The 12,633-nt window shown below is 52.6% G+C and overlaps 1 protein-coding gene across 3 annotated transcripts; it reads left to right on the top strand.

Annotated features, from left to right (window-relative positions):
* The first annotated feature begins 6,904 nt into the window (after positions 1-6,904).
* LOC143816266 (uncharacterized) lies at positions 6,905-12,314 on the top strand. Of its 3 annotated transcripts, XM_077296441.1 has the most exons (3): positions 6,905-8,097; positions 10,369-10,500; positions 11,353-12,314. In XM_077296441.1, exons 1-3 carry the CDS (start codon positions 7,035-7,037, stop codon positions 11,946-11,948), a joined length of 1,791 nt encoding a protein of 596 aa, XP_077152556.1. In that variant the 5' UTR covers positions 6,905-7,034; the 3' UTR covers positions 11,949-12,314. The 3 variants fall into 3 exon arrangements, with proteins under 3 accessions (XP_077152556.1, XP_077152553.1, XP_077152554.1); XM_077296438.1 differs by having other exon boundaries at positions 10,369-11,855; XM_077296439.1 differs by lacking the exon at positions 6,905-8,097 and having other exon boundaries at positions 8,411-10,500; positions 11,353-11,855.
* Positions 12,315-12,633: the final 319 nt, after the last annotated feature.

Here is a 12,633-nt window from a genome sequence, read left to right as displayed (position 1 = left end):
CTTGTGTGCCACTCCTGACTCCTGTGTGTGCCATCTCTCACTCAGTGGGCCATAGAAAGCCTATTTATTTTTTTGCTTGATTTGGGTTCTAAAATCTACCTGAAAAAAAAAAAAAAACATCAATCAGTGGGAGATTAATATTGCCCTTTCTGCTTGTGTGCCACTCCTGACTCCTGTGTGTGCCATCTCTCACTCAGTGGGCCATAGAAAGCCTATTTATTTTTTTGCTTGATTTGGGTTCTAAAATCTACCTGAAAAAAAAAAACATCAATCAGTGGGAGATTAATATTGGCCTCAGGGCTTGTGTGCCACTCCTGACTCCTGTGTGTGCCATCTCTCACTCAGTGGGCCATAGAAAGCCTATTTATTTTTTTGCTTGATTTGGGTTCTAAAATCTACCTGAAAAAAAACAAAAACATCAATCAGTGGGAGATTAATATTGGCATCAGGGCTTGTGTGCCACTCCTGACTCCTGTGTGTGCCATCTCTCACTCAGTGGGCCATAGAAAGCCTATTTATTTTTTTGCTTGATTTGGGTTCTAAAATCTACCTGAAAAAAAAAAAAACATCAATCAGTGGGAGATTAATATTGGCATCAGGGCTTGTGTGCCACTCCTGACTCCTGTGTGTGCCATCTCTCACTCAGTGGGCCATAGAAAGCCTAATTATTTTTTTGCTTGATTTGGGTTCTAAAATCTACCTGAAAAAAAAAAAAACATCAATCAGTGGGAGATTAATATTGCCCTTTCTGCTTGTGTGCCACTCCTGACTCCTGTGTGTGCCATCTCTCACTCAGTGGGCCATAGAAAGCCTATTTATTTTTTTGCTTGATTTGGGTTCTAAAATCTACCTGAAAAAAAAAAAAAACATCAATCAGTGGGAGATTAATATTGCCCTTTCTGCTTGTGTGCCACTCCTGACTCCTGTGTGTGCCATCTCTCACTCAGTGGGCCATAGAAAGCCTATTTATTTTTTTGCTTGATTTGGGTTCTAAAATCTACCTGGAAAAAAAAAAAAACATCAATCAGTGGGAGATTAATATTGCCCTTTCTGCTTGTGTGCCACTCCTGACTCCTGTGTGTGCCATCTCTCACTCAGTGGGCCATAGAAAGCCTATTTATTTTTTTGCTTGATTTGGGTTCTGAAATCTACCTGAAAAAAAAAAAAAACATCAATCAGTGGGAGATTAATATTGGCCTCAGGGCTTGTGTGCCACTCCTGACTCCTGTGTGTGCCATCTCTCACTCAGTGGGCCATAGAAAGCCTATTTATTTTTTTGCTTGATTTGGGTTCTAAAATCTACCTGAAAAAAAAACACTACATCAATCAGTGGGAGATTAATATTGCCCTTTCTGCTTGTGTGCCACTCCTGACTCGTGTGTGTGCCATCTCTCACTCAGTGGGCCATAGAAAGCCTATTTATTTTTTTGCTTGATTTGGGTTCTAAAATCTACCTGAAAAAAAAACACTACATCAATCAGTGGGAGATTAATATTGCCCTTTCTGCTTGTGTGCCACTCCTGACTCCTGTTTGTGCCATCTCTCACTCAGTGGGCCCTAGAAAGTCTTTTTATTTTTTTAGTATTTGGTTTCTAAATTGTCCCTGAAAGAAATCATTTGATCTTATTTGGTTTCTAAAGTCTCCCTGAGAAAAAAAAAAAAAAAGGTGTGAGATTAATATTGACATTTGTGCTTGAGTGACAGTCCTGCGTGTGTGGCATCTCTGTGATTTGGTGCCACAGAAAACAGAGTGTGTAACATTGTGCCTGATTTTCCTTGTGGTCTCACCAACCTGTTAAGGGATATTGAAATCATACTGAAGTTATAGCTCACCGTGTAAGTTGTTTGACAGCAACAAATAAAGTTACTTTGGTTAATTTTTTAAAACAATGAGGAAGTCTGGTGCAAGAGGTCGTCGTGGCCGTGGGCGTTCATTGTCAGCTGATAATGATGGTAGTGGTAATGGAGCATCAGGTGGTCATGGGGATAAAAATATTCCACCTAAGTCTGGAGCTGTGGAGCCAGTTTCGTCGTCTGGCTACACAAGGCCTCGAACGCTCTCTTTTCTGGGAGTCGGAAAACCGCTTTTAAAGGCGGAGCAGCAACAGCAAGTTTTGGCTTACATTGCAGACTCAGCCTCTAGCTCTTTTGCCTCCTCTTCTGAAACTGGTAAATGTAAAAGCAGCGCGTCGCTTGTGGATGTTCACGGTCAGGGACAAGTCGCTTCCTTGTCCTCTTCAGCAAAAACTACAACAAGAGAGAAGGATGCAGCAGGCGACACAACGGGTTACTCCATGGAGCTCTTTACACATACCGTCCCTGGCTTAGAAAGTGAAACACTTAACAGGCCATGCCCATTACAAGTAGATTCTGACATGGAGTGCACTGATGCACAGCCACAGCCAGAGTACTATGCTGCTCCTTTGACTCATACCACCACATTGCCCTCTCAGGGTACTGATCCACAATCAGACCCTGATGAGACTATGTTGCCCCGCCACGAACGCTATACCACCGACCGACACAGTGACACAGACGAAGTTGCACACGAGCTCGAAGAGGAGGTAATAGATGACCCAGTTGTTGACCCCGATTGGCAGCCATTGGGGGAACTGGGTGCAGGCAGCAGTAGTTCAGAAGCGGAGGTGGAGGAGGGGCCGCAGCAGGCATCAACATCGCAACAGGTTCCATCTGCCATGCCCGTATCTGGCCCAAAACGCGTGTCAAAGCCAAAACCTGTTGGAGGACAGCGTGGCCATCCGGCTAAAGCTCAGTCTGCAATCCATGAAAAGGGATCCGATGCTAGGAAGAGTGCAGTCTGGCATTTTTTTAAACAACATCCAATTGATCAGCGCAAAGTCATCTGTCAAAAATGTTCAACTAGCTTAAGCAGAGGTCAGAATCTGAAAAGTCTAAATACTAGTTGCATGCATAGACACTTAACCACCATGCATTTTCAAGCCTGGACTAACTACCAAACGTCCCTTAAGGTTGTAGCACCCTTGGCCAATGAAGCTAGTCAGCAACGCAACATCCCTTCCGTCACTGTAAGGCCACCATTTTCCGCACCACCGGCAGTATCTGTGCAGGTTTCTTTGCCAGCCAAAAGCAGTCAGGGTCAGGGAATCACCGGATTTGTAGGAGGAAATATTGCATCTAGGTCACCGGCGGAAACAATACCGTCTCCAACCGTCTCTCAGTCTGCCATGTACACCGGCACACCCGAAAGTTCCACGATCTCCAGCTCTCCAGTCCAGCTCACCCTACATGAGACTCTGGTTAGAAAAAGGAAGTACTTATCCTCGCATCCACGTACACAGGGTTTTAACGCCCACATAGCTAGACTAATCTCGTTAGAGATGATGCCCTACCGGTTAGTTGAAAGCGAAGCTTTCAAAGCCCTGATGGAGTACGCTGAACCACGATACCAGCTACCCAGTCGACACTTTTTTCCAGAAAAGCCATCCCAGCCCTGCACCAGCATGTTAAACAGCGCATCGTCCATGCACTCAGGCAATCTGTGAGTACAAAGGTGCACCTGACTACAGATGCATGGACCAGTAGGCATGGCCAGGGACGTTATGTGTCCATCACGGCACACTGGGTGAATGTGGTGGATGCAGGGTCCACAGGGGACATAAATTTTGGGACAGTTGTGCCTAGCCCACGGTCTAGGAAACAGTTGGCTGTAGGCGTTCGCACCCCCTCCTCCTCCTCCTCGTCCTCCTGCAGAAGCTACAGCTCTTCCACAGACCGCAGTCGGCCAACCACTCCATCGGCAGATGACACTGTTGCACACCAGTTGTCCCATTATGGGCCAGCTACTGGCAAGCGTCAGCAGGCTGTATTGGCTATGAAGTGTTTGGGCGACAACAGACACACCGCGGAAGTTCTGTCCGAGTTCTTGCAACGAGAAACGCAGTCGTGGCTGGGCACAGTAGATCTTGAGGCAGGCAAGGTAGTGAGTGATAACGAAAGGAATTTCATGGCTGCCATCTCCCTTTCCCAACTGAAACACATTCCTTGCCTGGCTCACACCTTAAACCTGGTGGTGCAGTGCTTATTGAAAACTTATCCTGGGTTCTCCGACCTGCTCCTCAAAGTGCGTGGACTTTGCTCACATATCCGACGTTCGCCTGTACACTCCAGCCGTATGCAGACCTATCAGCGGTCTTTGAACCTTCCCCAGCATCGCCTAATCATAGACGTTGCAACAAGGTGGAACTCAACACTGCACATGCTTCAGAGACTGTGCCAACAGAGGCGGGCTGTTATGTTTTTGTGGGAGGATACACATACACGGGCAGGCAGTAGGATGGCAGACATGGAGTTGTCAAGTGTGCAGTGGTTGAAGATACAAGACATGTGTCAAGTCCTTCAGTGTTTTGAGGAATGCACACGGCTGGTTAGTGCAGACAACGCCGTAATAAGCATGAGCATCCCCCTAATGCGTCTGCTGATGCAAAGTTTGACGCACATAAAGGATCAGGCGTCTGCACCAGAGGAAGAGGAAAGCCTTGATGACAGTCAGCCATTGTCTGGTCAGGGCAGTGTACAGGACGAGGTAGCGGGCGAAGAGGAGGTGGAGGATGAGGAGGATGATGGGGATGAGTATATTTTTAATGCGGAAGCTTTCCCGGGGGCACTGGAAATTGGTTGCGTGGCAAGGCCGGGTTCTGGTTTTTTGAGGGACACAAGTGACGTAGATTTGCCTGAAACTGCCCCTCAACCAATCACAACCGGAGATTTGACAACTGGAACTTTGGCCCACATGGCGGATTATGCCTTACGTATCCTAAAAAGGGACACACACATTACGAAAATGATGAACGATGACGATTACTGGTTGGCCTGCCTCCTTGATCCACGCTATAAAGGCAAATTGCAAAATATTATGCCACATGAGAACTTGGAACTAATATTAGCAACCAAACAATCAACTCTTGTTGACCGTTTGCTTCAGGCATTCCCAGCACACAGCGCACGTGATCGTTCTCACACGAGCTCCAGGGGGCAGCAGACTAGGAGTGTTAGGGGTGCACACTAGGGTTGAGCGACTTTCATTTTTTTAAGATCGAGTCTGGTTTTGTGAAACCCGATTTAGTCCAGAGTCGAGTCGAGTGAAGTCGGCCGATTATCGCTAAAAGTCGGGGATCGACCGAAACACGAAACCCAATGCAAGTCAATGGGGAAGCATAGCCGGCAGTGAGTGGAGGCCAGGAAAACACCTACAGTGCACATTTTACTGCCAAAAACATCCATTCTTGTTTTCTGAAGCTTGTCAATCTTAATTAACTTTATAATAATAGTTGGGCACTGGAAATTGGGGGTCATTTGGCAAAAGTTGTGGGGGTAGGGCTGGTTCAAGGTTTTAGTGGGCCCAGGAAACATGGACTACGTCATGGCGGTGGAGCAGGGAGAGGTAAGTATTTCAACGTTGCAAGTGCTGTGATCCTGAGCAAGCAGGGGGGGCCCACTCGTTCGCATTGGCACTGGCACAGGGCCCCTCAAAGTACGGCGGTGTGTTTGCATGGCGGGGGCGCCTCCCACCAGCAGTGACACTTTTGCGTACTCTGAGTGGCCCTGTGCCAGTGACGTCGCCAACGAGTATGCCCCCCCACCTGATGAAGGAACCTGCACTTTCATCTGCACCTTCCTCTTTGTCCCTGTGTAAGGTGGTATAATGGTAGGCACGGTACCGCATAGGGAATGTGCCTCTGACTGCGGAGCCCCTTATAGATGAAGATAATAGGAAACAGCGTGCAGTGCCTATTCCCCCCCCCTCACACTACTCCCCCAGGTGATGCACTAATTGGGACGCCCAGTGGACCAACGGGAGGAGAGAGGAAGGGGCATCTGGCCACACCCACAAAGGTTAAATCCAGGTGCCGGGGTCAGTTCCTTCCTCTTTCTCCCCGGCTGACCCTCTGGAAGCAATTGTCCCGGATATCCCGTCTGCCATGTCTGACCCCATGATCGAGGCCATACAGCGGAGAGCTGCACAGGAAGGTGAGCAATGGTTACGTTCCCTTCTTTCTGGCCTGGGTGCTCACCTTCCTGTGCCCTCTCCTCACCCCCTAGTCTCCCCTCAAGCCTCCTCGCCGTCCCCCAGGGCTCCATCCACCCACACGCTTTCCCCTGTGTCCTCGTCCTCTCCTGCCGTCCCGGGGCTGACAAACCACCCTCCCCTGCCCGCGGAACCCGGGGTCTCCCAGACTACTGCCGCCTCCTCTCCCGGGCTGCTTGCTCCCCCTCCCCCGCCCGCGGACCCACCTCGGTCAATCGCCGGTGCTGCGGGAGGTTCCTCCTCCACTCCACCGGAGCTTCCGTCCACTCCCGCCGGCGCCCCTCTCCCTGCTGCAGCGCTTCCCCCTGGTAGGCGCTCGGGTCGTTCCTCACGCCCCCCCGAGCGCCTGCGCGTCGGTGGGGAGCCGGCGCTTCCAAGCCGCCGCGCGGTCCCACAGCAACGGGCCCATCCTCGCCGCCCCCCTCCTCCTACATACGCGCAGGCCCCGGTCACTTCCGGTCCATGCACTGCAGACCGGGGCCCGGCGCGCGGGGAGCAACCCCTGCACTCCTCAGGGATGCAGGCCCGCCCTTTTACCCAGAGGGCACCGCCGGCCGGCAGGGATACGCCCACTTCCGGCCCCACTTCCGCCCGGAGCTACGGGCACCATGGGGGGCCGCCTATCGCCCCTGGTAGCCTTGCGGCGCGCCACCCACACAGCGGGGCAGCGGTGCGGCGCCGCCAAACAGTCCGGGCGCGCCGCACTGCCCCCGCAGCTGCAGGCAGATCCTCCTCCCTGCTGCCTGCTCGGCGCGATCATGCCCCGCCCGCTGGCCCCCCGGCACTCTGGGCGAGTACATCGCTAGCCTGTGGGGCCCCTGCACACCAAATCATCCGGAGGGGTGCCTCACAGGCTGCGCTGTCTGGCCCCCCACGTCAGGTCCCGCTCAGTCACCCACCACCCCAGCACAGACCATCCGCCAGCCACGGCCTGGCCCACTACGCCCTCCCAGCAGGCATCGCTGCAATGCCTGCACGAGGGATCGTGGGGTCAGGCCGTTCACCCAACATTGTGGTCACGGAGCGCGCTGATCGGGCCACCTCATCCAACCAGCACGCTCCGCAACCAGTACAGTATGGCACAAACACGTGCACACACACGCCACTAATAAACGGCGCCCCGCCGACACCCCCATACACCCAGACACAGCCGGAGCTGTTTAGTACACCCTCCACGGTTCCTTCCCACACACCCCCAGCGGCTAACGTCGTCGCCTTATCGCCAATGCCGTCACCGCGCCTCACACCGCAAGCTATGACACACAGCCAGCGCGCCCCAGCCTCATCCCCTGACCACGACAATCACAGGCGTATACGCCGCAGACTGTCCCCATCCTCCGACGAAGACTCCCAACACTACGTCCACCCCCCAAATCCCCACTATTCCCCCTATAGCCGCTGCGCGCGCACTTATCGCCACAGATCCCGGTCCGCTAGGTGGCGCTCGCCACCCACATCGGGACAGTCTGACAGTTCCGAGTACAGCGAGAGGCGCTACCGTAGAAGGCGGCGCTCACCACCACTAGCGGTAACGGCTCAGCCACACGTCAGCACGGCGGGAGCGACACCACTAGCGTTAACGGCTCAGCCACACAGCAACATGGCGGGAGCGACACCACTAGCGGTAACGGCTCAGCCACACGGCAACATGGCGGGAGCGACACCATTAGCGGTAACGGCTCAGCCACATGTCAACATGGCGGGAGCAACACCATTAGCGGTAACGGCTCAGCCACATGTCAACATGGCGGGAGCGACACCATTAGCGGTAACGGCTCAGCCACACATCAACATGGCGGGAGCGACACCACTAGCGGTAACGGCTCAGCCACATGTCAACATGGCGGGAGCGACACCATCAGTGGTAACGGCTCAGCCACACATCAACATGGCGGACGGCAGGGGATACCTACCCTCGGGTCCCCGGGCTACCAACCTACCCCCCTGGGCTTCCTGCCAGCAAGTTACAGCTACGACTGGAGTCGGAGTACCCCCACTACCGGGAGACACTCGGCCTGCGTCAGGCAACGGTAAGAGCTCTGAATTGGGCGAGCACCAAGCCATACACATCACAGGGGAAGGGGATTTAGCATCCACTATCAGGGCGCTGGTTCACCAGCTGACTCGCTCGGCCGGACCAACTGACACAAGGGCAGCTCAATCAGCTAGCCTCCACAAGGACGCATTTTTCTGCGGTATTAGTCCCCTAGGTACACACGTGGATCCAGAGATAAAGCAGAAAATATGGGATAACGATTACGTGGATATATGGTCGCTATTGTCAGAAGACCAGCAATCCGTAGATAAGGAGCGAAGGGCAGGATTCGAAAGAAGCAGACCTAAGATCGCCCAAACCATGAATAACTGGCTCCAGGCCTTCGCAGTCTTAGGCTGCATCATGGGTCAAAAACACCCGGAACGCTGTTCCGAGCTATTCATATACCAAGACCTAGTATATAACTCGTATAAGTCCCACGGCGGGTCAGCGTGGAGGCGGTACGACGAAGAATTCCGCAGGCGGCTTGCTATGCAACCCGACCTAGGATGGGGCGTTAAAGCGACGGATGTCTGGTTGCGTCTTATGTTATCCCAAAAACAACCCCCCTTTTCGTCGTCGGCCACTAATTACCCAGCCACCGCAGGCCAAAATTCAGTGGTCGTACGGAGACCAGGGGCCTGCTTGCTGTACAACGAGGGGTACTGCCGCTTCCACGGTTCCTGTAGATACAAACACGACTGCTCCGCCTGCGGTGGTGGACACCCTGCAGCGAGATGTACGCGCCAAGCACCTACACGGCATAACCCCGGTGAACGTTACCGCAATGGGCCCTTGGCTAAGCCTCTACCCCAATAAAGAGGCCGCGCAGCAACTCGATCTCGGCTTTAAGTTCGGTTTCTTTATCCCCTTTAATTTTAGTCGCGAAACGAAATCGGCAAATAATCTTAAATCCGCTCGCGAATTTCCCGAGATCCTACGGAAAAAAGTTCAAAAAGAGGTAGAACTAGGCAGGATGGCGGGCCCATTTACATCGATGCCTTTCAGTAATTTTAGAATCTCACCCCTGGGCATCGTCCCTAAAAAAGAACCGGGAAAATATCGGCTAATCCACCACCTCTCATACCCTAAAGGCGATTCGGTAAACGACGCGATACTCCCAGAAGAAGCATCAGTAACTTACGCTTCATTTGACAGGGCAGTCGAGCTCGTGCGGGCCGCCGGGCCCGGCGCCCTGCTGGCAAAATCGGACATAGAGTCAGCCTTCCGCCTACTACCCGTTCACCCTGAGTGCTTCCACCTGTTAGGTTGTAAGGTGGACCAGCTCTTTTACTTTGACATGTGCCTACCGATGGGCTGCTCCATCTCCTGTCACTACTTCGAGCTTTTCAGCACTTTTCTTGACTGGGTAGTACGTTACGAAACCGGCAGCAATTCGACGGTTCATTACCTCGACGATTTCCTGTTCGTCGGGCCAAAGGACTCGGAACTCTGTTATTACCTCCTAAACAAATTCGAATTTATAGCCAGCCATTTCGGCGTGCCTCTCTCAACAGAAAAAACGGTCGGCCCGTGTAATGTGCTGCCTTTTCTCGGCATAGAGATCGATACTAACGCAATGGTGTTTAGATTGCCGGAGGATAAATTACTGAAAACGCTGAAAATGGTTGAAGATTTCTGCGGGGTTAAAAAAGTCACCCTCCAACAAATGCAGTCCCTGCTAGGCTTACTCAACTTTGCTTGCCGCGTAATGCCAGTGGGCAGAACCTTTTCACGCCGGCTATCGCTGGCAACGAAGGGCATCTCCCAGCCGGGCCATAGAATTAGGCTTACTCGCACACTGAAGGAAGACTTGCTAGTCTGGAGAACATTCCTATATTCCTACAACGGCCATACTTGCCTCATGTCTCGAGAAACGCCAAGCAAAGAGCTAGGGCTAGCAGCAGGTGGAAGTCTCAGAGACGGGTTTGTGGCAATCTACCAAAACCAATGGTGCAAAGCGAGCTGGCCGGCCTCGTGGGCCTCCGCAAATTGGGGCCGCGACCCTGCCCTGCTAGAAGTCTTTGCGATCGTAGCCGCAGTAGAGCTCTGGGGCACACAGCTAGAGAACAGGAACATAAGATTCTCCACAAAACACCCCGGCACAGCAAAGAGCTTGAACAGCATGTCCTCTGCATCCCCACCTTTGCTTGCGCTGCTACGCCGCCTGGCATTACTGTGCTTGAAGCACAACATCTGGTGTCGTGCCACAGTTACGTCTGTTGATAATAACCTTGTTAACGCTCTGTTATTCTCCGATTGGCAGGCTTTCAAAGCTCTCCTTCCGACCGCGCAACCATCGGGTGTCCAGTGTCCAACACTCCTTTTGGACACGGTAGCCAATCAATGATGCCACTGATCCGCGCATCAGTCACGCCGGCTACCTGGCAGGCTTACGGTAAGGCATGGGACGAGTGGTGCTCACTAATTCACGGAAGACCGGTGGAGAGGTGCGATCGGGCGAGATGCGAAGTGCTGGTCGAATTTTTGAATTTGCTCAGGCAAAGAGGCGCGTCGGGAACATCGGCGCAGCGGCACCTCTCGGGATTAGCCTTTTTCTTCCAGCTTGCGGGGTGGGCGGACGTGACGAAGGATTTTTTCATCAGACAAGCCGTTAAAGGCTGGAAAAGGCTCCAACCTAGCCAGGAGTGTCGTCGTCCCATTTCTTTGAGTTTACTACACGGTATTATCACGATTTCCCCATCGGTGTGCACCTCCCACTACGAGTCGGTCCTAGTGTCAGCCGCGTTTGCCATCGCCTTTTTCGGAGCGCTTAGGATCAGCGAGCTGGTGCCACGTTCAAAAACTTCACTAGACGGCGGGCTAATCAATGAAGACCTCGTCATATGTAACGAGGCACTACGCATTAGGGTGCGCAAATCCAAATGCGACCCCACCGGGAGAGGGACGTGGGTCCTAGTTAAGTCGTCGGATGGCCCCGTATGCCCACTAAACGTAGTAAAAAGATACACGGGAATGAAGGGGGCGGGTAGATTCTTTCTGTCACACGCAGACGGCTCCCCCCTGACCAAATACCAGTTCCACACAATTTTTAATCGGTGTCTCGAAGCAGTTAGCGCCGATCCATCGGAATACGGTACACATTCTTTCCGTATAGGGGCTGCCACCGAGGCGGCTAAGGCCGGCATCCCCGAGGCTGAAGTGCAGCGGTTGGGTCGGTGGAAATCCGCATGCTTCGCCAGATACATAAGGCCCGACCTGCTTAAGTAACATATCTTGTTTTTTCCAGGCGCTAAAAAACCGGCAGTTTGGGTGGTTGGACATTCATACATCTACTGGGCAAAGAAGCGGGCCGAACAGCGGCCGGGGGGCGTGAATCTAGGCTTCAGGAACGTAGTGGTCAACTGGAGAGGGATAAGAGGCCTACAGTGGGAAAAAATCTTCCCAGAAGTCATCAACATCGCTAAAAGGGCCAAAGGGCCAGTGATACTAGTCTTGCACGCGGGTGGCAACGATCTGGGAAAACGGAGATGTATTGACCTCAGCTCAACGATGACAGCGGATATCGAGCGTTTCTTCCACCTGTTACCCGGCATGATATTGGTGTGGTCGGAGATGGTGCCGCGTGCGGTCTGGCACGGGGCTAAGGACCCAAGAGGTTTAGAACGATCAAGAAAAAAGGTCAACCTGAAAGTGGCAAGATTCGTAAAATCAAAATTCGGCATCGTAGTTCGACATCACCAACTGGAAGGCGACCAATCAGGATTGCTGAGGTCCGACGGTATTCATCTCACGAACATTGGTCTTGACATATTTTTGTCCGGTCTACAAGACGGTATCGAACAGGCACTAAGGCTGAAGGGTGGGGGTCGGAGTCACGTGTAGGTAGTACACATGATCCTCCGTGGCGGAAATGGAGGGAGGGGCGAAGCTTCGTAGCCGCTCATTGGCTGGCCGCCGGTCGGTCGCAGACTGGGCCCACGGCTGTGAGCCCGCTGCGAAATGTAATTTGCCCCTCCCTGCTTATTAAATTAATAAACTGTGACCGACTAGTTCAACCCATCCGAGCCTGTTTGTGTTGTCTTTTCGGGATTGGTGGTAGGGGGGGAAGGCACTATTTACGACACACGGGTCGCCGCAGTCTGGTAGGCACGGTACCGCATAGGGAATGTGCCTCTGACTGCGGAGCCCCTTATAGATGAAGATAATAGGAAACAGCGTGCAGTGCCTATTCCCCCCCCCCCTCACACTACTCCCCCAGGTGATGCACTAATTGGGACGCCCAGTGGACCAACGGGAGGAGAGAGGAAGGGGCATCTGGCCACACCCACAAAGGTTAAATCCAGGTGCCGGGGTCAGTTCCTTCCTCTTTCTCCCCGGCTGACCCTCTGGAAGCAATTGTCCCACCCTCCCTCCCCTACATATTTACTACTGTGGTTACGTTTTCAAAAGGCTTTATTACTTGAAATTTATAGCTGATGATTATAATACTGTTATTTTTAAGTCACAGCGGAAATGGAGGGAGGGGCGAAGCTTCGTAGCCGCTCATTGGCTGGCCGCCGGTCGGTCG

Source organism: Ranitomeya variabilis, chromosome 3 (genome assembly GCF_051348905.1).
Source record: "Ranitomeya variabilis isolate aRanVar5 chromosome 3, aRanVar5.hap1, whole genome shotgun sequence".
NCBI classification, from domain to species: domain Eukaryota; kingdom Metazoa; phylum Chordata; class Amphibia; order Anura; family Dendrobatidae; genus Ranitomeya; species Ranitomeya variabilis.
The sequence above is the reverse complement of the archived record's forward strand: the minus strand, read 5'-3'. Positions and strand labels throughout refer to the sequence as shown.